General features: G+C 38.0%; 1 protein-coding gene across 1 annotated transcript in view; it reads right to left on the reverse strand.

Annotated features, from left to right (window-relative positions):
* Nucleotides 1–2,333: 2,333 nt before the first annotated feature.
* CLSTN1 (calsyntenin 1) overlaps nucleotides 2,334–26,242 on the reverse strand; it is a gene marked incomplete at its 5' end in the record, with an annotated part of 30,198 nt that continues 6,289 nt past the window's right edge. The window contains 17 exons of the mRNA XM_009709487.1: nucleotides 2,334–5,023; nucleotides 5,682–5,866; nucleotides 6,582–6,717; nucleotides 8,240–8,385; nucleotides 8,975–9,145; nucleotides 9,556–9,782; nucleotides 10,285–10,433; nucleotides 11,100–11,257; nucleotides 13,068–13,118; nucleotides 15,273–15,435; nucleotides 16,949–17,070; nucleotides 18,739–18,987; nucleotides 20,181–20,366; nucleotides 20,465–20,614; nucleotides 21,618–21,826; nucleotides 23,973–24,168; nucleotides 25,609–25,638. Coding sequence (XP_009707789.1) covers nucleotides 4,829–5,023; nucleotides 5,682–5,866; nucleotides 6,582–6,717; nucleotides 8,240–8,385; nucleotides 8,975–9,145; nucleotides 9,556–9,782; nucleotides 10,285–10,433; nucleotides 11,100–11,257; nucleotides 13,068–13,118; nucleotides 15,273–15,435; nucleotides 16,949–17,070; nucleotides 18,739–18,987; nucleotides 20,181–20,366; nucleotides 20,465–20,614; nucleotides 21,618–21,826; nucleotides 23,973–24,168; nucleotides 25,609–25,638 — 2,723 coding nt within the window. The remainder of the gene's footprint in view (nucleotides 5,024–5,681; nucleotides 5,867–6,581; nucleotides 6,718–8,239; nucleotides 8,386–8,974; nucleotides 9,146–9,555; nucleotides 9,783–10,284; nucleotides 10,434–11,099; nucleotides 11,258–13,067; nucleotides 13,119–15,272; nucleotides 15,436–16,948; nucleotides 17,071–18,738; nucleotides 18,988–20,180; nucleotides 20,367–20,464; nucleotides 20,615–21,617; nucleotides 21,827–23,972; nucleotides 24,169–25,608; nucleotides 25,639–26,242) is intronic.

Here is a 26,242-nt window from a genome sequence, read left to right on the forward strand (position 1 = left end):
CTTCCATTTCCCCCCGTTCTCCACAACATCAGGTTCCTACGGAGGTGCTATCAGTCCTGTCTTTTAGGGAATAGCATAGCTTGATTCCCACCCACCCCCCCCCAAGACACCCCTTAAGCCGAATCCTTTATTTGATTTGTATGCCTATAACTAGGTTGAGCAATTTTCTTTTACTCCCAGAACTGACTTTTAAACTCTTTTACTTATGCAGGTAAAAAAAAAAAAACCAAAACAGGCATTTCAGATCCTGTTTCTCAAATGACAAGAGATGCATGTATTGTCAAATGATGGACTACTCTCTCATGTAAATTTAGCTTTCACGTCTGGTGTAAAATTCCCACAAACCCAGCAAGTTTAGGACAGAGACTGAACTGGCCTGTTTATTCTTAACAAATCCTCCCTGTTATAAGATAAATTTAAATGGGTGGTATTTTTGCATCCAGCACATAGGTACAACTCATTCCTGACTTTCAGCTCTTTTTTAGTACTTTAAAATCAGGTACCCCTGAACATTAAAAGAATGCTGCCCTATACTGGCTGGTTGAGTCCCCCTTTTTTTTTTTTTTTTTTTTTTTTAAGAGGACAAGTTCAAACATAATAGCTGTGCAGATGATGAAGAACGAAGTTAACACTGCCTGTAAAAAGTAATTTCTACCCCAAGTAGAAATGAATAGTAGTAGGCAATACTAGGTTTGGTCAGTGAATGGAATATGAAAAACCTGTAATAAACCCTTCCCTCATTATCTTTACATAGCAGATGATGATTTAGTGTTATGCCATTGCTAATTTGTATACTGATTTAAAGTACTTACTGTTTCTTTTCATAAAAGATGTTATCCCATGAAGTCTATTCTATACTGTTTTACAGATACTAATATCAACCAGGTTGCCTCTCACAGAGCAGCTGTTAGCAATCATGGAATAACATCAGGTTGGCAGGGATCCTCCTGAAATACCAAATAGGAAATGCATAATGGGAAACAGAAGCCCACACTCAAGCTCTTAACAGTTGGTTTGGTATTAGAAGAAAATACTGCAGGATGTAGAGCTCTGCATGCTAATCAGACAGCGAGAAGAGACTACTGCACCCATCTAAATCCCTGCTCCCTCCGTTGGGAGAGGCAGATATTTATGACTTCTTTGTGCTCCCTCCCCTGCTCCATTTTAGAGAACAGATAAATAGTGCTATTATTTCTTTCCTTATTAAACTAATTTGTGGAGCAAAAAGTATGCAAAAATAGCAGACTTATGTGCAAGCTGAGATGCACTGAAACCACAACCACCTCATCAGTGCTTTGTACATTCTTGTGGAAGGGAAGCAACATCCTACAATTCTGTAAACGTAAAAGCAAGTCTCTTGCATTGCCACAAACTGGTAGTCCAGGATCCTGCCTGTCCTGCTGCAGCAAGGCAGTCTTACCTAGTCGTATTCCTTAGTCACTCTCAGGTACCTGGTTTACAGACGCGCAGCAGTTCACACCTTCAGCCGTTGTTTTGCTAGTGTTTCCAGAAAACTCAGGCCCTAATATAGTTTAGCAAAAGTACAAAGCAGCAGTGGCTCATGTCATCTGTCCTTCAATTTTAGAAGTGCAATAAAACAAAATTGTATCAGCGTAAACTGCAAGAACTGAGCAATTCCAAAGGTGTTTCTCAACCTAGCACAGTTTTACAGAGAAGCTACTTAGTCTAGAAAATTTACTTACCTACAAGAAGTATTAAAAAAAAAATTAAAATAAATGCATCAAGTGGACCTTCTTCCTTGCACACCACTGGGATAGCATCCTGAGTGAAACCCTGATGGCTGTATGGGGTCAGCGGAGAGCCTCTGTCTCCAAATTTACAAAGCAGCAGCTCACCTGATAGTTTTCAGCAAGTTGAACTGTACTGAAGACTGAAACTTAAATCACTTTCAAAAATACTATATTTCACTATAAATAAGTAGCTTCTGATTTTATAAACATGCTCAAAATGATACAACCTTTCTATTTATTCAGAGATGCTTCTGTGATTTTTTTTTTTTAACTGTACAAACTGATTGTGCTTATTCTGTTGCCTTTGAAAAAAGAAGTATTTTTTTAAGCCAAACCATGGTTCTGTAAGAAAAGAATGTTTACATGTTTAACTTTTCAGTTGCTTTAGGTACATGTTTTGTAAGTCAAAAAATAAAAAGGAAGATTGATAAATTGTACACACATGCCGCTGAAGTCTTTCTATGCTTGAGAGATCAACAAAACCAGAACTCTTCTGTGCCACCGACAGAGGCAAATTAACACACAGGTAATACAACTTGATTCAACTTTGTTCCATTCAGTAAGAAATAAATGCAAACAACCTTTAGAACCAGAAATTTATTGTAGCTTATAGACTTTCCAAACTGACTTGTTACCAATATACACATCTGAAAAGTTATACCCACAGTGGCTACAAACTGCAGCGGGACGTTTACAACCTTTCAGTATTACCATTAAGTCATGATCAGTTTTGGTCTAAAATACAGCAGCTACAGCAACAGTATATGGAAGGATAAGTCTTCTACACATTAACACAGGACAACTGTCAGACATAAGTTAAAAGTTTCCCAGTTTACTTAAAACTAGCAGTTATATTACCACGTAAGTAGTCAAAAACATTTCCCCATTTTAGAAATCTAAAATTTTACATAAAAAAAAAAACCAACCCCAAAAACGGTAAGCTAGTTGTGTGGGTTCTCCTCCCTGCTTCCAGGTCCATCTACTATTGTAAAAGGCACTCCGCAGTCAAGCGTTACCCCAGATAAAACCCAACATTAGATGCCATTACACCCATGACTAGGTGAGAATAGGTCTGCTCTGAAAATCAAAACTAGAGAAACATTTGGATTAATCCTTATCTTGTATCACTTTGAATTATGACCCTTTGTGCCCCATCCTTTGGCTTGCTTGTTGCTCCTCTAGCACCCTCACCCAGCGCAACCTTTCCCTGCCGTGTACTACCCGTGCCACTCACCAGCCTGCTACCAGACCCGTGGGCTGTGCGCCTAGAACAAAGGCGGACTACGTACAAGAGCAAAAAACTGGAACTTTGCTTACCGTGCTGAGGAGTGAATGGAGTCCTAGTCTCCTGTTACAAGCAAAACAAGTTACTCTGTTTTTTAATCCACCTCCAAACATAAAAAAAATCAAGTAAGCAGATATTCATTATTCAAGGCTCTGCAGAAGACCAAATAAAGTTAAATAAACAAGACCCGCCTTACAAAAATAAAACCCTAGCACTCTCCACCATGGGGTCATAACTTACTTTCGTACCTTTCAGCTATTTCTTTACAAAAGTCCTTTGCAATTCCAAGTTAGAAACTTTGATCAAACAACCAAAATCATCTGGACTTGGAATAATATTAACGTGATTCCCAGGGTTTTCTGGTTGGATAATTTATGCTATAGTTTTTCACCAGCAGGAAAACACAATTACTAAGTGTAAACAAAGGCTTAATACACCAACAGTCCAAGTTAGTTACTGTACAAGGGGCTACAGGGAATGCGCAGGAGTGTGTTTAATAGAAATGATATCAGCTATGCCCCAAACCCTCCCACTACCAAATTAGAAAGAGCAAACAGCCAAAAAAAAAAACCAAAAACCAAAATACCTATCAATGGAGCCTGGTAGCCAAGGTGCACAGGTCTCAGGCTTTCCAGCTTCAGTTACCAATGTAACAATCGACTAAATGAATAATCCACCCTGTCCGCAGTATGAACAGACCATCACTGTACTACAGGGAGCCTCACTGTAATTAAGAGGAGCTGTGGCAACACACCACAGCAACAGCACACTAATTTGCCCACCTGCCAAGTGGTGTTTGCTCCCAATAACTTAAAAGCCCTTATGCCAAGACTTAATTGGAGGGGAAAAAAAAAAAAAACCACCACACAACCAAAAACAAAAAAAGAAAAAACAAAAACAACTGTATTGCACAGGGCAGTTGAACCTCTGCAGAGGTTCCTAAAGCCTTTACAATTTCTCACAAGCTTGTCTGTTCCCTCTGCAAAAATAAAGGAGTTTAAAGAAAAAGAAAGAAAAATTAAAGTAAAAAACAGAGCGGGGCATGAGCAAACATGGCAGTCAAGGCCAATGACACTGTGTTACTGACACATCTACACTAGATAACTGTGCCCGTGCTCCTGCTGCAGTAGTATGAGACTTGTAATATTTCATGCTGCATGATTTTTTTTTTTTTACTTTAGCATGTTTTAAACCCCAATCCCTGTTTTCACTACCACAAATGACATAATTACATAATTCCAATATATTTACAAAATATTAAAAAGTCTGTTAATCTTCTACATATTAACCTCATTCTGCCACTTTACACATGCACTAATTTGGGGAAAAAAATTAAAAGAAATCAACAGGCTAAACTGAGCAGCTTTACCCTTTGTCAACAAGCAATCTTTGCATCTTTTAGAAAGAGAAAAAGGAACAAAGCCAAGTTTGTTTCACTGAGCAAAAAAAGACAGTTCAGAAATTCATGTGCAATGGCTACAGATCTGTAGAGTCACTTAGCTGAGATGACATGAAGAAAAAAGTGCAAGGTGGTTCCTCACATAGCTTAAAAAAAAAAATCCAGTCACTGAGGCATGGCTGAAGGAAAAGAGGTGCTAACTACAATTCTAGAAACAGCATCAGGAACTAGCTGACATAACACAAACACGGGGATGTGTGTGGGTTGAATCTACTGGCCAGAATGATTTTTTTTTTTTTTTTTTTTAAACACCATGAATCCTTGGTAACAATGGAGTGTATTACAGGGGAGTCTTCTAGAGCAGAAACATAAAGACAAAGGGAACAGCTAGAATCAATAACTGAGGGTAGAGTCATCCCATTCCAGCTGTTGCTGTCTATTAACATTCTGTTGGTCCTCCTCCTGCTCTCCCTCTTCCTCCTCACTGCTTTCAGACTCTGCACTAGTGATGTCATCTTCTTCTCCATCTTCACTTTCTTCTTCCTCTTCTTCCTCTTCCTCTTCACTGCTGTGTTGATCCTCATAAGTCTGTTAAGACAGAAACTAGCTGTTGACATCATGCTGGACAAAATTCGTTTTGTTTTTGAGAAAGAGCTATTATAGATTCCTTATGTTTTTAGGAGTTCAGCAGTAATTAGGCAACCAGAAAAGCAGCACTCTTTAAAATAGCTTTGTAACATTGCTATCAATCCTGTCACTCTAAACAAACTAATTCTGAAGTGCGATCCAGTACTTCAAATTCTACTGGAAAAGGATCTTTCAGTAGGGTCTCACACAAAGAGCATTAAGGCTGCACATCCTTCTTGTTCCTGATTTTCCAAACATTCGTATGTCAACCACGGAAGAAGGAAACATCACAAACACCCAGGTTTTGACAATAAATTCGTGCAAGTTTGGAAAAAGGCGGACTATAGTTAAGGGAGTGTGCAGCACGATAAACGCTAGTGTTGGACACTGACCTGTAAAATCCAATTACGTATCATGAAGCTATAACCCATGCAAGATCCCAAATATAAAACTGCTCTTCGCATTTGTCACTTTGGCACATTCATTAAAAATTCACAGTTAATGTCTCTACTCTGTGTTCAGTGGTTGCTTTTGCTCTACTCCTCCGTCCATGTACAGTCACACCCACTACAGCTGGAAAAGGGCATTTTTTTGTGAAGTGCTGAGACACCAGCTTTACCTCCATGGGGTTCACAGTGATGGTCAAAGCAGAGTCATCCCAGTCCATCTCATTTTCCTTTCCAGTGTCCTGGTCACGCATCGTTCTCTGATGTGCAGCTCGGATTCGGAACACTCCCAGAATAATCATAAAAACCAGGAAACTGACACAAACTACGATCACAACAGTGGCTGTACTTGGAACAACTGCAACAAGAAAATAAAAGGACTTTCTTAAATGATACTGATAAGTAACTCTTACACAATGCTAATAACCAGTCCTCTGTTGCCATCACCTGCAAGAGGGAAGTGGTATTATACAAATATTATATGTAGCTACACAGCAGCAGTTTGTCTAAGGCCACTTAAAAAGTCAGTTGAAGACTAAGAACTAAAACTTACATTCCTTAAGTATAATTACATCAATCTGAAGGGCTGACAACACATGGAAAGCAGATTCTACCACACACAGAGACTCCTCTCTAAAATGCCTTCCTCTCACATCCTGCACCCATGCCAAATTAACATAATTAAAAGGACAGATACCACGACTCACCAAGGGAATAAGGCTGCCATTCTTTCCTCATGCCATTCAGAAGAAATATTGTCCCAGTTCCTCGTGGTCCTTTACCTAGGTCTTACAGTCCCCTCAAGACTAGTACACCTCCCGTTTTCCAACATACGCACACCAACAGAAAGCTCTCCTGCTGGCAGGAAAAGCTATTTCACAGATCTCTAGTAATCCACTCCTTCCTGCTTGGGCAACAGCTGAACAGGAGCGAGTGGCTGCTTAGATTACTAGTCCAATACACTGTTTTAAACTCTGGGGAAAAAAAACCACCTCTCTGCACCAAGAAGCCTCTACGGTATTTTAACATCAGAAAAAAAAAACACTTGAACTTCAGTGACTGAGAATTCTTACCTGAAAATGGATGAGGGTTAGCTAAATTGTGACCAGAGAGATCAACAAATGTGTGATGCACTGGATGAACAAATTGTGGTTGTGCAGCTATGTGATTAGCATGTTCCAGTGGGTTAGCTGTGTGGATAACATTCACCTAGGAGCAAAAAGAAAATGTTAAACTCCAGAAATGCAACAGTTTACTTCTGAGGAGATAGAAAGAAAGAAAGGCGGGGGGTGGGAGGAATCGATTTCCCAGAGCAGGCATCCAATTCTCCTTCCACAGAGCAATGGCTTGTCTCAGGGGACAATCATCCTAATGAGTAACTCCTCATATGTTACAATTTCTTGCACAAAATCCTTCAGTTTAACAGCTCTCAAATCCATTTTAGTTAGTCCGGCAAGTTTGTGCACAGACACCAGTATTTCAGAATAAAACACATAAAGTCAGTTTATTATCAAATCTGGTAGCCAGCCATTTTAGTCCTGAAATGACAGTATGTACACAGACACATAACACATGAATTACATTTTCTTTATTCTCATCTTTTCTTATTCTGCTGTGTTATCTTCAGGTAACAGCAAAGAAAAAAAATCCATATTACGGTCAAAGGGTTAAGAATAAAACGTATTCTTTAAAATTTTAACCCACACTTAGCATAGCTGGCTTATAGGTACAGCTGCAAGCTCGTAATTTACACAGCCTATTTCATGTTTCCTTGCCAAAGCAGCAGAGCTAAATATACCCCTCTTGTGAGGGAGCACTGGGCTATCGGGTACCTGACCAGCTGCACAACAGGAAGAGAGCACGCTGATGACAGAACAAGGAAAACATCTGCAGTTCAACACTTTGGTAAGATCCAAACTCAAGCTCACAGAATTTCCTCAGGAAACAAAACCACATTACTTAATAAAAAATTTCTGTTCTGCAACGTGGGAGGCTCCCCAGCCCACCATAACCACCCAACTAGTGGTAAATACAATTAACTTTACTGTCATCCCTTTGGTCAGCTTTAAAACATAGAAATTCCAGCTCATAGCTGAAAGGTGCAGAGATATGTGACAGTTCCTCTCCATATAAGTAACTTCACATTCCAGCACCTGAATTTTAGTGCCCTTTATGTTATCTTCTGCTGTATCTCCATATATTTGATATAAGCATACTAAGTAATAATTAACCTGTACTCTACTGCAGAGGAAATGCAATTGTAACCTATCTGTGCTCTTACATAAGCCCTTAGTATCAGCAATTTAAGCATCACACAAGCAAAACAGTAAAGGGCCTAGCAAGGTCGTTTGCGGAATCCTAGAAGTTACACATGAAGGCCACTCAAGTCTCTGGCAGCACTACTCTCAACTCCATTTGCTAGTTTTTTGCTAAATTAATACACTGTCTTTCCAATTCAACCTTTTCGCCCTCACACTTCCATTAGCCATGCTATTTCTTCTACACAACAGTTTCACCTGTTTAGACAGCCTTATTTAAAGCTGAAACCTAGGATTAAGAACTCACTTACAGATTAAAATACAGCCTGAAACACACGTTTACTAATATTTATTTACAGGACAAAAATTGAAATCAGTAACTGATCAATTATCTACCAGTTAAGGCACAACTTCTATCCTCCTAGCTATCCTCACTCTAAAACTTCTCAGAGTGAACAGATCAGCACACATACCTCCACTTTAAACTCATTGCTGACATAGCGTCCATTAAGCTCAGAACAGACCAATTTGAACTTTCTGTCAAAGAGAGAAACAGTGTGCCAGTTTCTGTAGCGTATCAAATGCAAAACTTCTTCATAACTAGCCATAGTATCAACCCCTGTGGAGAGAAGTAAACAAGTAAAACAATTACTTTGCAAAAGGCTAGTACAACATCATACACCCAACAAGTACTACTCCCTTTCTTCAAGTAAGTTTTCTTGGCTGATTTTCAGGTAGTAGAAAAAAGGTAACACCACAGACACACACATATGTGGCTCCACAGAAATTCTGTGGATTGATTTTGTGATAAAATCCTAGACCCAGTTAGTCTTTGAAGGGATTTTGGAAGCCTTGCTTTTGAAGGCACTAACGCATTCTGAATATAAAATAGAAAGAGGTGACGCATGCTCCTAGGCACTGGATTATCTGTGCAAGGAACAAGTCTTTTCCGAGGCAAAGTATACTTCATTTTCACAGTCCAGAGGTAACCTGCGATTTGGGACATGAGAAAAGAACAGAAAGGAGGTTCTAGAATGACGTATTTTCTAGAATCCACAAAATAGTTGTAACGCCTCTGAGCTTGAAATTCTAGTAAAAAAATGAAGTATTTGGAGAAAGGTGTTCTGAACCATCTCTCTAGCACACTCTTCTCGTTATCACTGTCTTCAGACCCTTCCTACAAAAAGATGAGAAGTAGTAACCCCTACCTGTGATTATCATGCCCAGGTTGGAACTACTCATCTCAATGCCTTTCTGCTGTAATCGTGTCATGTCAATCTCCAGGCTTTCTTGTTCCTGATTTAGTTCCTCGCCTAGCACTGTCACCTCACATGTATCCAGGTTATGCATGATCTCTTCAGATACCAAAGACTCTTGTACTAAAAAGCAGAGAAAAAGCCAAAGAGGTAAGCAGAAACAAAGGTGAAGTAGACGAGCCCAGGAGCTATAAAAGGTCACATGCAAACTCAACTCTTCTTCCAGAAAAAACAGTAAGATCTGGGCCTGAAGTGAGCAAGTATTCATGAAATAATGAATTAAAAAATAAATAAAAATACAAACAAGGGATATTTACATGAAAGTAACAGCCTGGGCTTACTACCATTTCCAGGTAAATTATTGTTAGCCCAAGTATCTACACCTTGTCACAGGAGATGCACCATCTTTTGCCCCCCTACTAGATTCTGTACTAAAAGAGAAATCCACGCCTCTTAGCAAGAAGAAGATTCTCCAACACGATCACTGAACGGAGCAAGCGCAGGCAACAGTCCCAAGCAGAAACAGATGTTACCTGTAGGATCTTCATCTCCGTCTCCCTCTGGCTCCACCTCTCGTGTAATGGTGCTTATTATGCGAAGCTCAGGAAAGAGGGAAACACCCTCAGAACTCTCAAACTCTGAAGCAGAGCGGGCAAAATGGTTGATGCCACTAAGGCTGATTTTCGGTTCCTCTGGTTGCAAGACCATTACATATCCCTCCACAGAAGGAATGGAGACGCAGGCCTCTTCATTGAAACATCTATGAGATACAGAAGCAGTTTTGCACAGTCAAGGAGGCTATTTGAGAGGGAGGCACAATTATGCAGGGTAATTGCTTTATAAATTTTTGAAAGCTCTGTCTCAGACCCAAGAGTCTTTGATAAATTCATCAACTGCACTGGAAAGTAAGAATTCCCCATCAAGGGAGCAATCTTACAATTAATTTTACTTACAGTTAACATCTGGCCCCATTTTCTATGCTATGACTAAGAGCCACAGAGAACACCTTTAATGAAGGCTGTGATACTGGAGGCATACTCACAGCATACCCTTGCGTTAAGTTCCTCCCTACCTTACACACTCCTTACTATATTCTCAGGAAGAAAACAGAGTGCTGGTGTAGAAAACATTTGCCGTATTCAAACATGTGATGGTCACATACAGCAAGACTAATTTTTTTTATCACAACTGAGATACTGAAACCTGGAATGATGTTCATGTATCACGGTACAGTGAAACATCATTTCAGCACTAGGACGTACTTGACAACACTGGTGATTTTAAGCCTCCGAATCCCAGGTGTTGGGAACTGGCGGGAATTCAGATAGGAAATGTGTTGCATGGCCTTATCAACTCTGTCGATATCATCCCCTTCTAAGGTCAGTGTTGACTGACTTGGGTTCATGTGGATCTGAAACAACAACAACAAAAAAAATAATAAGAGAATACCCAAACAGTAACATGATCTGGTAATTGAAACTGGAACTTCATTCACTGCTTAGCCTGGTAAATACTAGGATAATTACGTCTGTATTCAAAGCAGTAAGGACATTATTTACTGGCCTTGTAGTACACAATCTAACTCCCCTATTCACTACTTTATTCCAGTGGAGTATATTTAGTGTTTCGTTCTTTAAGAAAAAAATCTAGGCACTTATCATAGTTCTGATGTGAACATGGAAGAGAGACAGCTAATATAAAGGAGAAATTTAGCTCTGTTAACACAGCCTTGCTACTAAAAAAAGGCATGCAAGTTAGTCTCATTCTACTACGCTGCTTGTTAAGAATCTCTCTCTCTTATTAGACAACCTGGTATAGCTGGTAAAACAGAAAGGCTTACAAATACAGAACTTCTCTTCAAGACTTAAAGAGAACACAGTAACTTTCATTCTTAAACTCCACTAAGACCATACCTATACAGGAAAGATTTCCCAGTTTTCATGGCATTTTAATGCAAAATGTCACAATAGATTAGCTTGTTTTATTTGGGATATCCCTACTAACTCTGCCAGCAAAACCTGTAACTATTATCAGCAAAGCAATACAGATGCTCCCCTTTATTCGTATGCTACTTTACCTTCACGCCTTTGCCAACACCATCAGCCATTTGCAAATCCAGTCCCTCTTTGCAAGTATATAGGCAATCTATCACTTTCTTGTTTTCCAGTTTACCAGAACGAATCATCAAACCCGCCAGATTGCCTCGGAAAAATTGAGCCATGTGGAGTTCACCACCTTTGTAAAGGGAGGAGGGGAAAAAAAAAATCTTTATATGTTTTGATTCTTTTCACTTTTTTTTTTCTTTTGTAAAATAACAAATACGCCTTCTGGTACCACAAAGTAGTATATACATGCGGGTTAGTTTTTATCCATTCTGGGTGTTAACCTTGTGATTATGTTCAAGCATAAAGAAAGAATTAAACAGTTCACCATGCATATGGCCTTCAAAACGAGTGTGGCCATCTTGAACTGCGAAACTAAGGCTGGTATTTTCGCAACAAACATTTCAAAAGAAATCGCCCATACAGCGAGGTGGTGTTCTTTAGAAATGAAAGACAGAACCAACGAAATGAATGATGAAACCCAAACCTTCACGTTGAGGTAACACCTCCTACTCGTCGGTTCTCTACAAAATGGGCAATGCCCATCAAGACAGAAGACGACAGCATCCTTCCCCTTGAGATGTTAGTTATCTACATCTAAACTGATCATTACAGGCTCTCTTTACACTCAAAGGACAGAAAGAAGCTTCACAAAGTGATTCCGCTCGTTCTGAAAAAGGTGTCTAAGAGTTAATTCCTCCCCTCTAAAGGGGCCACCTTCTCTGTATGGACTCAACCGAGTAGTTTAAAATCAGGTAACGTGCTTTTAGATATCCGAGTTAAGTCTGAGGAACTGCATCCCAGTAAGCCTGTCATTGCTTAGATTTTTTGAAAATGACATCACAATGATCACCTAGTCCATCTTGCTAAATAACGGGGGTCACAGAACACCACCCCAAAATTTGTATTTCAAGGTCATCACTTACTAAGCTACCAGATTTTTACAAAGATGTCTAAGCTTGTTTTAAAGATTCTAAGTGATAAAAGATTCCTGGCATAACGTGATAAAATTTTCAGTAGTGCATTGTCCTGTTACAGATTATTTAATTTCCAGTTTAGATCTGTACAGCTCCATCTTCTAGCCCCTGGATTCTGTTACCTCCTTGCCAAATTAAAATGTGCTGCACAGCCAGAAACGTCTTGTCAATTATATCTAGACCATTCCAGGAATTCTTAAACTTTACAGAAAGAGTACACATCTTGAATACACTTTTAGAAATCTACACTAATTTTAAGTGTCTCAACTCAAGACACAAAATCCACCAAACTATCACTAAAAATTTCTAAGAAAATAAAACCCTGCAGCCAACCTGAAATACCTGGTACCCAAAGCTTTTATGCCCATTGACTGTAATTACAACTTTCTATCAATTCCTGATCAAGTGAGTATCCACTGTAAAGTACAGGTCTGTCTGAGTTATATACAAGCAACCTGATCTAAATATGAAATTAGTCTTGCTTTGAGTAGGCAGTAGAGCTACCTGACTTCCAGAGGTCCTTCTCAACATACTGAATAATTAATTCTATGATACACACACATTCCTACATACATATATATACTTAAATTTATATGGGATGAAGTGCATTCATCTTTTAACGAAACTGGATGAAAGAAAAATTATAGCTGATATTTTACATCAGCAACTTATTTTACACCACTTCACTGCTATCACAATGGCTGCAGATTTGTACATGGATGCGCATTTCAGTGCAACCAAAAATAAAAAACAACACAAAAACAAAACAAAGAAAGAAAGAAAAAAAAAAAACAAACAGCTGATGAAGCTCTGGAGATAGAAGCACAATGAAGAAACAAGCCTAGGAGAGGATTATGTGAAGGTCAATGGCCCGAATGCAACGCCTGCATTTCATGCTGTGTGCGAGATGAAGCAATGTCTTGGCTTAAAAATGAAATAAATCAGTAGGGAAAAAACTCCAGCAACCTGCAGAGGTCTCAGGCACAGTTTCATTGTCATTTTCATTTCCTGTATATTCTGTAGAAAAGCAAGACAAAGAATAGGACAATAGGGAAAGGACCAAGTAGTTACAATTTGGCAAACTCTCTTATCACAGAAAATAAAAAGCAGGACTTCCCCCAAAAAGTCTGCTTATACTCGACCCAGCTTCTCAAGGATTATGAGTTCTTGAACACATGAATAGCTGCAATGCAGGAAAGAAGCATTACTACGTGGTTACACGAACGTAACATTCCTGACAAGCCCCATACACAAGCTGCAGTAAAACAGTCACACTGGAGAACACTTCAACCACAAATACCCAGTCCCACACAAACCACTATTAGTAACGAGATACAGCTCTACCAACTGATTCAACTGATTTTCTCCTCTCCCAACCACTAAAGGGGAAATTAAGGTGAGGTTCAGCCTAGATCAGCAAATCACCAAAAGGTATTAAATGCTGAACAAAGGGAGCTATTTTTGACACAATTTTTTTTATCATAATAATAGCATCTTATGTATTAAGCAGTCAATTTATCAGATGGAAGCATCTCAGGGGGAAGCACCAAAAAAGAAAACAGCTTTTAATCTTCTTTTAAAAAAGAACTTTTTCAAAAGCATAAAATCTCTCTTCTCCTTAGAGGTAAGCTGTATATAGAACTTAGACGAGCCTGATTCATTTTAAAATCTTGGTAAGACAAAGAGGATGGCCTTAAGCACGAACTTCACTCCTTTGGCATACTTTCTTCCCCTGTGTTCTACTCCCCTAAAAGTCAGACTTTTGGTGGAATTTTTAAAAGGTAGCACCTCAAGTTCTTGCATTCCAGACTTTTAATGCTCCCATTTCAGTCTGCTGCCATTAAAAAGAAAATTCATGTCAGAAGAAATTATAGAATAATATAATGGTGCCAATATAAAAGCACAGGAGTTTTTAAACTAAATGTGTATGCTTTTGTTAGGATGCATAACATATACGGAAGCCATTATACAATCCATACGCTTAGCTGGAACAGAGTTTCCAAGCTCCGGTTTCTTGAAAACCAACCACTATAGCTTCCCTTTGAGCTAGAAGAGATAGCTGGAAAGTCACAAACAGAATGAGATGAATTATGAAGAAAACAACTAACTGACTCAAAGGAAGGGACAACAGAATGAATTTAGCATTGAAATAACATTAATACTGAAAGATAGTGAACCTGCCACAAAATAATAAATTTGATGGAGAGGATATTTTGATAATTCAACCTTCATTCACACTTCAATGCCTTAAATTTCAAAGAGAAAAGAGACAGTATTAAGACAGAAGACCGTTAATTTGATTAAAATGTCTCAAAGCTTTCCATGTGCCACTCATTCACAAGCTACTTCTACGCATTACTGCAGACTGCAACTACAGTCTATATTCCGAACTACAATAAACCACAAATGATTTAACACTGTTTTATCTCTGACCAAAAAGATGAGCTTTATACCAGCTGGGGTGTACTTTAATCGGCAAGCAAACATTTTCGCTTCAGGACTGTGAAGCAGGAGCTTTGTTATAAGATCTCTGGTAATCAGCATCCATGTTCAGATACCGTCTTCTCCTTTTTCTCAAGCTTTGAAGAGTAGGTTTCACAAGTATTAAAGCACATGAATCGGCATTTTACAGTTTGCAGAATATCGTGTTTTAAGCCATAGTCTGCATACAATAAAGCAGATGCTTTCTATGTTTATTTTTACAAGCAGAAATGGTAAAATATCCGAGACAGCATCACTGTGATGCTTAGCTGAACTGTCTGCTGGTCATGCTTCCGTTTATGAGAACACTTTTTCTACAATATGCTTTTCATCCTACTTAAGTGTTCTTCTTAGTAATCTGAAGCGTATGATGTACTCTTACAACTGTTATTAAAAATAAGCTATCTATATTCCCATGGTTACCACAAAAATCACTTGGATGGAATGCTGCTTGGTGAGTAGCTTTGTATTTCATACGCACCTGTGGCCAACAAGCAAAAAAACCACTCATGGAACAAATGACTAAAAGAGGAAATACGTGATACTAGCCCGGAGCAAAAATAATCTGTAGAAGACAAAACACGTTATCTTCCATGTACTAAAAAGATCTGCTAGGTACTTCTGGGCTAACCACAAAGATTTCATTAAAAAAAAGGTTACTTAAAAGTATTAACAATTGTAAATAGTTACCTTGCCAACAAGCTCCAACTACTAGCTGCGTTTCTATCTTTGAAGGGTGAAGTGGGTAATCTTCAGTCACTGGGAAAGGATCATATGACACACCGTCTACATAAAGAGTTACTGCAGGAAATTCAACATTGAGGACATAATGATGCCACTCTTTGTCACACACCTGAGTAAAGAAGTTTTAAAAATTCTACTTCAATATTTTTTTTTTTAAATTACAGTTGAATAACTGATCTGATGCACATTTTGCATACACATGCATGCAGATATACCGACAACCTATAAGCCTGTACAGACATACTTTATGTACACACATGGCATGCACCTAGAAATGGCAAACCAACTGTCAAATATTTATAAATAGTTTTTTCCTTCTGTTGCCAATATAGGAATCTGCACGTATTCCCGCTCCTTTAATTTTTATAACATCTAATATAATAAATCAGGTATTTTTATAATATCTAATAACAGCATATTTCAATTTAGAAATACATATCTACATGCAAGCACATTCTTAAATACTGTTGACAAAGGACCTGTATTTGCTGAGAGGGACTGCTTAGAGAAAAACGTGACCATTTTGAATAGAAAAAAGCCTTCCATGGCAGAATTATTTATAACAAAGGCTGATTAGTTTTTGGAAAGCAACAATCTTCCCATAAGAACACATATGGACATTCTACCATTAAAACACTATACACTGCCCTGCACAGAAACCAGGATATAGTTAGGTATGCAAGAAAGCAACTCTTTCTTTAGGTAACTGGCAAAACAGACCTGTAATAGTAACCTAAAGCAACTACAAGAACCATTATAAATTTACAGATATACAAGGTTACTTTATCACTCGGATCCAGAGGGCTAGAAAAGCACACAAACTATTTAGTCCTTTCTTCTCACTCTTCATGATCATAAACATAATGCATTCATAGAAGTAAGTTCTGCAGATCTTAGTAGGACCAAAGTGAAGATTAGTTACTACAGCCTTCACTTTCAAATCTAAAATAATTAACAATACATGACTGAAAGAATACAAACAGGCAACTCCTCCCTCTAAATAGGAAGCAGAAAGTACCAGCATCCCTCAGAGGCCGATTAGCTCTATTTTTGTGGAATAAAATCTAATTAAGAAAACTGATTTGTAGCTACTGCTTGCACTGTGTAATATGTCACAAATTTTATTTCAGTGTGAAAAAGGATTAAGATAACTTCTTCTGTTATCCTATTAACACTTTGATCTACAAAAACGTCACATGCTCAGAAGTACTTTAATGACATAAACAAACCGGAATACTTCCTATTTTCTCATGCACGTTACCTTATAGTATATGTAGTGAAGATAACTGACATCACAGCTCAAAGACTGACACTGTATTTTCACACGTAAATCCACATTTTCCTACCTTTCAGGACAATCACTTGTACTTTATTTCATGAGTATCCCACTGGGTTTAATAAAACCACTAATGCAGCACTTTATATTCAAGATGAAAAGGTACAGCTGAATCTCTTTGACACTTGATCACAAATAAAATAAGTATTGTTGGGTTCTATAAAACACAAGATCAGGAGTCTGGAGTTGCAAGAAGTATTTATTAATAATTATACTATCAGGGAGTTTAGTCTCAGATGGTTTTCACTGCATTCCAACATCCTGCCAACTCTCCTTCCAAACTTACTTGATTTAGTTTCCAGTGAAATTCAGCAGGTTTGTATGTTTTTCCCTCTGAAGCATCTTGGCGGAAGAGGAAAACAAGCCGGCAGTTATGTACATACAGCGTGTAGTGGTGTCGGTTCATATCTGCACAAGAGTTTTAATTAACATTATTATTTTCTGTAAACCTTAAGAACTCCACAAAATTCACCTGTTCTGTAGTTTCATACTTAAGTCCCCAAGTAACTGATAGGAAGAAACAAATGTAGAAGTAAATCGGGCACGTTAAGTAGAAGTTAGGGCAAACATTTCTGAAGAACCCATGAGTAACACACTGTAAAACAGACAGGTCTACCTCCAAATCCAATCTAAACCCAGGCATAGGACTGAAGACTTACAGAGACAAACCTGGCAGCAGGAGAAAAAGAGCTCTATTTCCAAATGGAAGAGCTTTTTTGTTACGAATTACTGGCTTCTGCCACATCTCATTACTGTTTTGGAACGTGTACACAGGTGGACATGCTTTCCTAAGAGAAAACTATATAGTCGTAGCTCTAAAGGATTTATCATTTAAAATAAATACAAAAGGTGAGACGCTAGAGAGACAGGTAAGAACAAGGAAAAGAAACATTTTAGCTACATCATCCATTCCATGGCATGGATGAGTCAAGAAAGGAGGGAATGAAAAAAATACCCAGATCATGTCATTCTTTCAGCCTGACAGCATTAAATCTGACTGTATCGTTCCAGTGCAATATATTCAAAATTGCCTCCCTCCAACAAACCTAGTTCCAGTCTTTCAATATTGCATAACGTACCACTGAAATGAAGGCAAATTACATTTATCTTGCCAGAAACTATCTGTCCCAAAATTATACGGTTAGATCAAATCAAGAAAAAAAAGGAAAACTTGTATGGAAGGTCTGCTGCCCTTGCACTTTAAAACAGGAAACATTTTTTTTAATTTGCCTTTTTACTCCAGTTCACTTACTCCCACGAATCCAGACTTCTGGGTTTTGATTAAGAGGAATTGGTGAAGGTAGGGAAAAGCGAATATTTGTACCTGGTTCTGAATGACAGTCACTTTTCTCCTGTTCAAAGAAATGCTTTCAGGACATTACAAATACTGTTATATCTTTCTTATTTTCAAATAAAATTTAAAGTATACTCAGCTTAGTTTCCTTTGAAAAACCTAGCAGCATTTTAAATAAAGTATCTTTTTAATACACTAAACAAATCCACTGCTCCAGCTAACAAAGACAAGGATTCTTTTACCCCCATTAGACAGCAATTATGGAAACAGGGTTATCAGATTTCCTTCTTATTAATAGCATCTTCAAAATGATTGTGTCTGTAGCATTCACAGAGACTGAAATTATGCACAGGGTGAAAAAAAAACTTCATCACTGGAGAAAGAGAAATTATCTCCTCCTAGAAAAAAAAAAGATAAAGTAGCAAATGCTGTCACTAAACCTGATATATGTATCTTAACGATTTTAGCCAGTATCAAGAATAAGGCTATCTTTGGAGATGCAAAATTGAGACTGCATTGTCAGAGTAAGTCATCTACCACGGCAAAAAGAAAACACGTAACGTAAATTGAAACAGAATTAGAAAAACAAGTCTGCCTAATCTGAAGCTAGATAATCCAAGGCCATGCCTATAGGTAAGCATAATAAAGAGCGACTTTTACAGTCCACTTAATTTCACTTCCAAGAAAAACCTAACCTAAAGAAAAAAACCTTAAAGTTCTCAGCACATAAAACCAAAAAAAACCCAAGAGCGAGACTGTTTATATTTGAACTATTGACGAACCTGTCTTGTCTGAATTGCACAGAATTGTCTCCTTCTCTTTGGTTCCAGCCCCATGCCTCATCCATACCGAAATCATGAAGGGCTCTTTTAGATTGACTGTGACAACGCCATCTGGAATCTTCACAGCTTGTGTGCCGTTAAATTCAAAGACCTGGTCACTGTCATGACCATTATCAGTAGGAAGTCCTATTGTCCAGTTAGCAGCACTACTTGGAGGGGGAAGTAGCTCAGCTGTGCCAGAAGCAGCACCTACAATAAAAATGCTCAAATGAAAATCGGTAGAAACAAAAAAGACCACCACTAGTTTCAAACCACACTGTTTTTCTGAGCACTGATTTTTCAGCACCAACTGTCATAATTATTGACTACCATCACGCATCAAGCAATTCTCCTTTTAAATAACGTGGCACTAATAATAGACATCTCATATCACAATGACTTCCATAGATTTAACTTCTGGGTAGACAAATGATTTCATTGAAATTGTTTCGCTTACTATCTCTACAGCCGTAGAACCTTATTTTGCCTCTATCTCAGGAACCATTACATTAATACCACTTGTCCCTCTTAGCCCATCAACATGCTGCCTTTCTCTTGACATTACGCTAAGCGTAAGACTAACATCCATCCAGTTGAAGAGGGTTGCATAAGCATCCCCTCCCAGATCACTTTCTAATAATATCATAGTCAGGAGCAATGATACCCAGCAGCAGGTACTCAGCTTGCTGTTTTTTCCCCACTTCAAGCCTAAATTATTAATGTCGCAGCGACCTCATCAGGGAATAGCTTAGGAATTGCCTGGGTCTCTAGGCTTACACCATATTCACACTTTCAACTAACTTCAACTGAAGCTGAAGATATAAATCATCAGTGATAATTTCTCCTGTAATCCCAATTCTTCCATACTGGCTACAAAGGATTCAGAAACTTTTTATCAGACCTTTAACTGCAGCATACGTAGATGCCAAGGTGCCCTTTATTCCTCGGACAAGCACAGTATAAATTTAACTGATGTAAGTAAACTGTTTCTGTCCAAACCACACTTCCTCAATTTTCTCATCTACTTTTCACCATGTGTTCCTACGATTGCATCCTTCACATCCATCAGGCCTCAGAAAAACAGAGAGATTTTAAAGGCTATACCCTTCCACACATATAACATTCTTTCAGCTCTTGAACACGGATCTGATGTTATCAGTCTATACAAGCTAGTGCAGAGGCAGAAGAAAGAGATTCTTTACTGCATTTGAGAATTATTTTAAAAGTAACCTTCAGCCAATTTCATGCCTTTTATCGCCTGCCAGGAAAAAAGCTTGGAGGAAACTACATGCAAATGAAGACTGTATCTACTCATTGATTTATGATATAACATAATCACATAATATTGAAAGAAAAACTAACAAGCAAGAGAGACTACTTTACTTTAACAAATGCATTCTTACCACAGAGTCTGTGAATGGATTTCTCAGAGTAGGTGTCTCTATCACAGCCTTTACCAATATGATTGGTTTCTAGTTCAACTGTTGCTTGAATTGAAGTTATTGGCTCATCACATGTCTCCAAACGCATACTGGGGAAGAGAGCTAATGAACCAGTACCAGGCTCATATTCTATTCTTTTGCTCCAACCTGTATATTTATCCAAAGAAACAATATTAAAAATCTCTCATGTTTAACTGGGGGTACTGGAAAATGCTAAAAGCAGATAGGAAGGAGATCAAACTAACCTTGCCAGCCAGGCTTGCATGTAGGCTTAATGCTAATTTTAACCAACACATCCTCAGCAGCTCTCTTCTTCCCACAGTCATACGCTGTTACTGTCAGTTTATACTGATGTTCCTTAGCATAGTTTAACTTTTCTGTGTTTTTTATATAACCTGACACACACACACAAAAAAAAAGCCGCAATAATCAAGACATCAGTATCCACTCATTTCTCAGGGTCACTGCCACATTAAATGCATTCAGGTACCACCTATGTACTTCATACAGGTACCAAGACTTTAACAGACACACCTGCCAGTGAATTAACCCTTCACTATTTGGCTTTTCAATGGCAGACATCAGCCCCAGATCCTTAAAAATTATATAAATCCAGAGATGAGCACACACACACAGAACAGCAGGTATATACTTATCAGGCTCTTAACAGTATATTACCCAAAATGAAACTGTTCATGGGTGGTAAGTGATACATTCGTTGTATGGCATGTGCCAGGATTCTCTACCTTTTTTGAAATTTGCACATCCATGAAAATTATCCATTGGCAATGTGGATCCCCCACAAACTCAAACTAAAGTCCACTAAAAACTGTTTCACTTTGCTTAATCAGCTTGCTTGAACCCCTAGAAGTAGTCTGAAGGGTCCACAGGTCACCAGCAGAAAGGCAATGACCTAAACAAATCACTACACTTCAAAACCAATAACCATAATACCATAATCTCCAGAGCCACATATGAGCATGCCAATAGTGAAAAGCACACAGATGGAATCCCATTTTTGAAATCTAATTAGCAAAAGCTAACCTAATACAGAATAGAAAACTACAGGAAAAAGAAAAATAGCCTACCAAGAGTTGGTTTAAAAGATAATACAGCTACCATACTTCCTCTAATTTGAAAAGCATTTTACAAGAGACAACACACCTGCAACACACCATCTGCTCCTTACGTCAGTAGACAGCACATGGCATTGGCATTGAAAGACATCTCGCTTTTCATTATCAATTCAAACTGCTGAAGTGAACACCTCCGTTTAACTATGTTGTAGGAAAGGGTTAAAACAGGGTTGCTGTAGTTTTCTGCTGACCAGGTCTGAAGTCCTATTCTTAGGGCAGCAAATCATAGTAATTCCCACTCCATCGTGCATCGCATTCTTACCGTCTTTGTCAATAGCAAAAGGTACATCCGGAGTTACAATTTCATAATTGCAAATCTGGCTGAACTGAGGTGAACAATCTGCATCCACTGCTTCCACTTTCAGGACGTTGTCATACCTCTTCCCTTCAATAACTGTTGCCTTGTATGACTTCTCTTTGAACACAGGAGCATACTCATTAACATCGTTCACCTGAATATGCACTGTTGCTCTGGAAGTAAAACAGAAAGGTCAGTTTATCCTAGATACTGCAAAACTCTGATTCATGCCAGGAATCTGCTAAACCAGCTCCCTCTTTTGCAGATAAAGCTATCCTTCAGAACTTAAGCTCCCGAAAAGAAGTGACCAATGACTAACAAAACTAACAATCTGAACTACGCCTAACTAGGAAAGCAGATGATGTTTTTCCAGTGTGTTGCCATATAATTCAGTGTAGTTCTATGTTATTGCTTACTATTGCTGCTTATTTCAAATAAAATTCAAACCCTTGTACTGCAACTATTAAATTGCTTCTATTTTACGGAAATACAACAAAACATAGCTGCGACAATATCGCTTTTTACTTCTGTTAAAACTGTGCAATCCTTCTAGTCTTTCCTGCTGTCAGAGTATTTGATATAAACACCCAATTTTTACTTCACATGAACAAGAATGACAGTTAAGACTGGTCTTAGACTAAGAGCTCAGTCAAGTGCATTTGATTAGCGTTCTTTTGTTAACAAAGTACTGAGCTGTGTAAGTCAGTGAAAACTGGCTTATTCCTTGGATGTAGGAATGAGAGATCAGACAACATAGATGGAAGAGTCATAGTAGTGGAGGATACACTTCAACACATCACACAGCTAGCTAGATAATCCTAAACAGACTGAATGTTGAATTCTGTCCTTTCATGCTTGTCACTGATTGCTGGTATATACAGAATAGGAAAATAATGTAGTTTCTGTCAATGACCAAGGAGAAAAGGCGAATAATGAAAAGCATCTGGAAGATAAACTAATAAAGAATTCAATCACTACAGTCCTTCCATAAACCCAAAAGTTTTCCAATGCTTATGCTAAAAAAAAAAAAAAAGGAATCTTTAAGGTTTTATTTTATCCTATGTGCTAAATAAATGCTACAAAAAATGGCTTTCTGTACCAAACACACTTTATATTCCTGACTTTAAGAGCTAAACTCCAAGACAGTTAAAAGCCACAAAAAAACCTAACAGACAGCCATGGGTAAGGGACATTTCAACAGTGGTTTGTAGGTGCAGCAGGTCTTGGAAATCCATCATTCTGCTGTGGGAAAAGAAGAGTTGCAAAGCATGCTGCTAGATCTCTACTGGTTCATTACACAGCCATGAATTTGGATAACTGTAATTTTTACTAGACCCATCCGAAGAAAGTTTATATCTCAATTAATGAGCACAAGTAGAAAAATACAGGTAAGTTCTACAGTGCAGAGAAGGAACTGTACACTATCAAACCGAACAAAGAACATAACTCCAGCCAACCCAACAAAACATTTGTTGCCATCTTTTTCTTTAAAATCTTTCTTCAAAAGTCAAATTGAATATCAAATAGAGTTTAAGGGCATATCTATTTTTCCTACATGCCATCTTTAAGGAGATAACTTTCTGCTGCCTATTTGAAGCCTACAGCTATAGAGGAACAAGGTTGTATTTGTCACCAAGATGACTGCCACTAGCCTATTCCTCATCTTATTTATACTCCTCTTTGCTTCACACAAACGGTACTCTTCCACATGCTCTGCAGATGTTTACACCAGGGTGTTAAAACAGTTATTTTCAAGTGGATTTTCTAGAGAGCATTGTGGTTTTTTCTGCAGATAAAGATTAGCTAAAGATTGCTTTGTTCCCATTCTTTAATCTAGGCAGGGATGAACATTATGCTATTGATCTTGCTTTTTTTGGTGAGGCTGTCTGGAAATGAGAACAACATGTACTCTTTTCCATTTTGTCAGGTTTAATACAGATTGACTTCTCAAACCAGTTTTTCGTTTTTAGAAACTGAATTCTGAAACAACGTCCAGGCTTGGTATCCCATGCAAACTCTTGGTATCAACTCAAGTCAGATTTTAACTATATCAACAGTTTTCCTGCTTCTATCCCCACACTATTTGCTAATGTAAATTTAGAGACATCAAGGGACAAAGCAGTATCATCCAGAATACGGCCAAAGAGATGTCAAAACAGTTCCTGTCCATTTTGCTGTTATTTGTATTATCATTATATGAAAATCTTCCAGTATCAACACTTGGTTTACATTTACTCTAAATGTACAGACCATAAATCACCATGAGCAGGAGATCACTTGAAAGCAAACTTCCTCTCGGCCCACCACAGATTTACTTACTTGTGGGATTTTTTTGCATTCGCTCCATCTGGTCCCTTCCCGCAGTCGTAGGCCTGTATGGTGAATGTGTAGTCCTTCTGTAGTTCACAGTCAAGCTTTTCTTTCGAGCGTATTATTCCCTCACCAGTGGATTTATCCACTACCACTGCTTCAAAGGGAACATTTTGCCCATGAATTTTAAATCCACAAATCTCACCTACAGATTCAAAGTAAGAGAGGTTAGAACTGGTCAAAATTATTACACATTTTTAAAATAAATGACCAAATATTTTGCAGCCAAGGGTTTGTGAGGGTCTGTGGACAAAGCAAGAGCATTGTGCTTTAAAATGGGTGATTTCTGGGAACTTTAGTAAAAAGAAGCATACGTCTGCCTTCCAAGCAACTTGTTTAATTTGCATCCATTCATGCAGGAATACAAAAGAGAAAAAGAGAAATGTAGACAGGCATTTCACAGGAGTACTTGAGATAGCTCTAGGGTAAGAGTAGATCTTATGAGAGCATACAGCCAAGGCCACTGGTAATATCTTCTATGCCAAGCTACTGGGAATAGCTGGGCAGCTTGTTTATTTTGACCAGAGCAAAAGGTTAAAATTCACAGTTACAAGTCAAGGGACAAAAAAGCTTCAAGTACAGGTTCAGCACCATAATTACAGAAATTCTGTCAACAGATCAATGAACAAAGTCTTCCTGTGCAATGTACCTGGCTAAAATTAGGGAATCAAAATAAACTACTGAATGAGAAAGGTAGAAATACCAACTTCTCAGGCATCCATTTCAACAGCTATCTACTAATATGACCAAATATGTTAGTCAAGGAAGCTCTCACATGGCACGATTTAGTAGGCTTTCCTTTCTATTCAAACCCTTCATCCTAACAAACTTGCAAGAGAAGTCCCTAGCACATCACTTTAAAACACATCTAAGCCTCAGGTTACACTACGAGACCTCTTGCTGGCACAGCCAGGTCAATCTGTCAGCACGTTACGCGGCGTGAGCCCAGCACACCCAGCGGTGCTAACAAAAGCCGCTCAACAAACAGTTTGATCACCTACACTGTGCTTTGACCTGTATAACTTCTTATGTTTTGAAGGTGATTTTCTTACACCAACAGAAACCACTATTTTGCTATCATAGTTGCAGTGGTATCGTAGTACCAAGAATGCACTCCTACTGTAAACATGTCTAGAGGTATTCAAAAGAAGGTATTTGATTTGGATTTTGAACTACTGAGGTACGTACTGAAGGAAGTGCACCGCAGGGAAGGTGTTATAATGCTTCGGCAGTTAAATATTACTTTACAAAGCATGTGAAAAAACTTAAAGAAGTCCCAAAGAAGTAAGCTATCCGTGAAAATACCACAAAACGCTACATTCCCCCAAACCAACTTCTTCAGTGTCCATACAACGTACAGCAATCCCAAATGGTTCAAATGGATGTCTGATTTACAGATATTTCTAACCAAGGGTTTGGTTACATAACAGTTTTTATCAATATATTTTAAAATAGAAAAAAACTGGGAGAATAAATGGGACAAAAGAGCATGACAGGATCTTCTGTTTAAGTGCTGATTCCCCATTTCATAACCAAAGTTAGTAGGTTAATATTCATAAAAGGGATAGAAAGAACCCTTTATCACCTTCTTTGGTGACTGTCACCTCAAAACTCTCTAAAGGGAGAAAAGATAAACCCAAGTCAGTAACAGGAAAGGTTGAAAGGGAGCAAATAAGGAAAAGGCAAAGATGCAGACATTACACAGAAAAGCTTTGGAAAAATTGTATTTTAATATTCCAGTGGTGATTTGCTGTAAACTGTTGCAATTTTAGGGTTTTAGTTATGTTAAATATGATTTAATCTTTTAACTCCAGGTTGTCATTTGTAGAATTTTGAAGTATTTAATAAGTTTATCAAAAGGGTTTTTTCTTTTTTTTCTTTTTCTTTATAACACCAACTGTTGGACAAAAGTTGTTTTCAAAATTCCATGTTGATGAAGAACTATCCATAAAGTAGAATTTATTTATACTATTCTATTTAAAGAAGACATGTTAAGTAATTTAAACAAGCTTTTATCTATTATATTGAAACTACCATGTTTCTAGAATTAAAAAACTTCACACTCCCCTTTTGAGTTCCAGAACAAAAAATATTTTTTTTAAATAGTCATGGGATTTTTGTGTTTCCACATAAATTTTTATCGGTCTAGGTTATATAACACCTCGCATTTGCAAATTTTAAATTCTTCACACTCAACTTGACAGTATTGCCATAATTCA

The sequence above is a fragment of the Cariama cristata genome, unplaced genomic scaffold, assembly GCF_000690535.1.
Source record: "Cariama cristata isolate BGI_N322 unplaced genomic scaffold, ASM69053v1 scaffold17751, whole genome shotgun sequence".
Taxonomy (NCBI): Eukaryota; Metazoa; Chordata; class Aves; order Cariamiformes; family Cariamidae; genus Cariama; species Cariama cristata.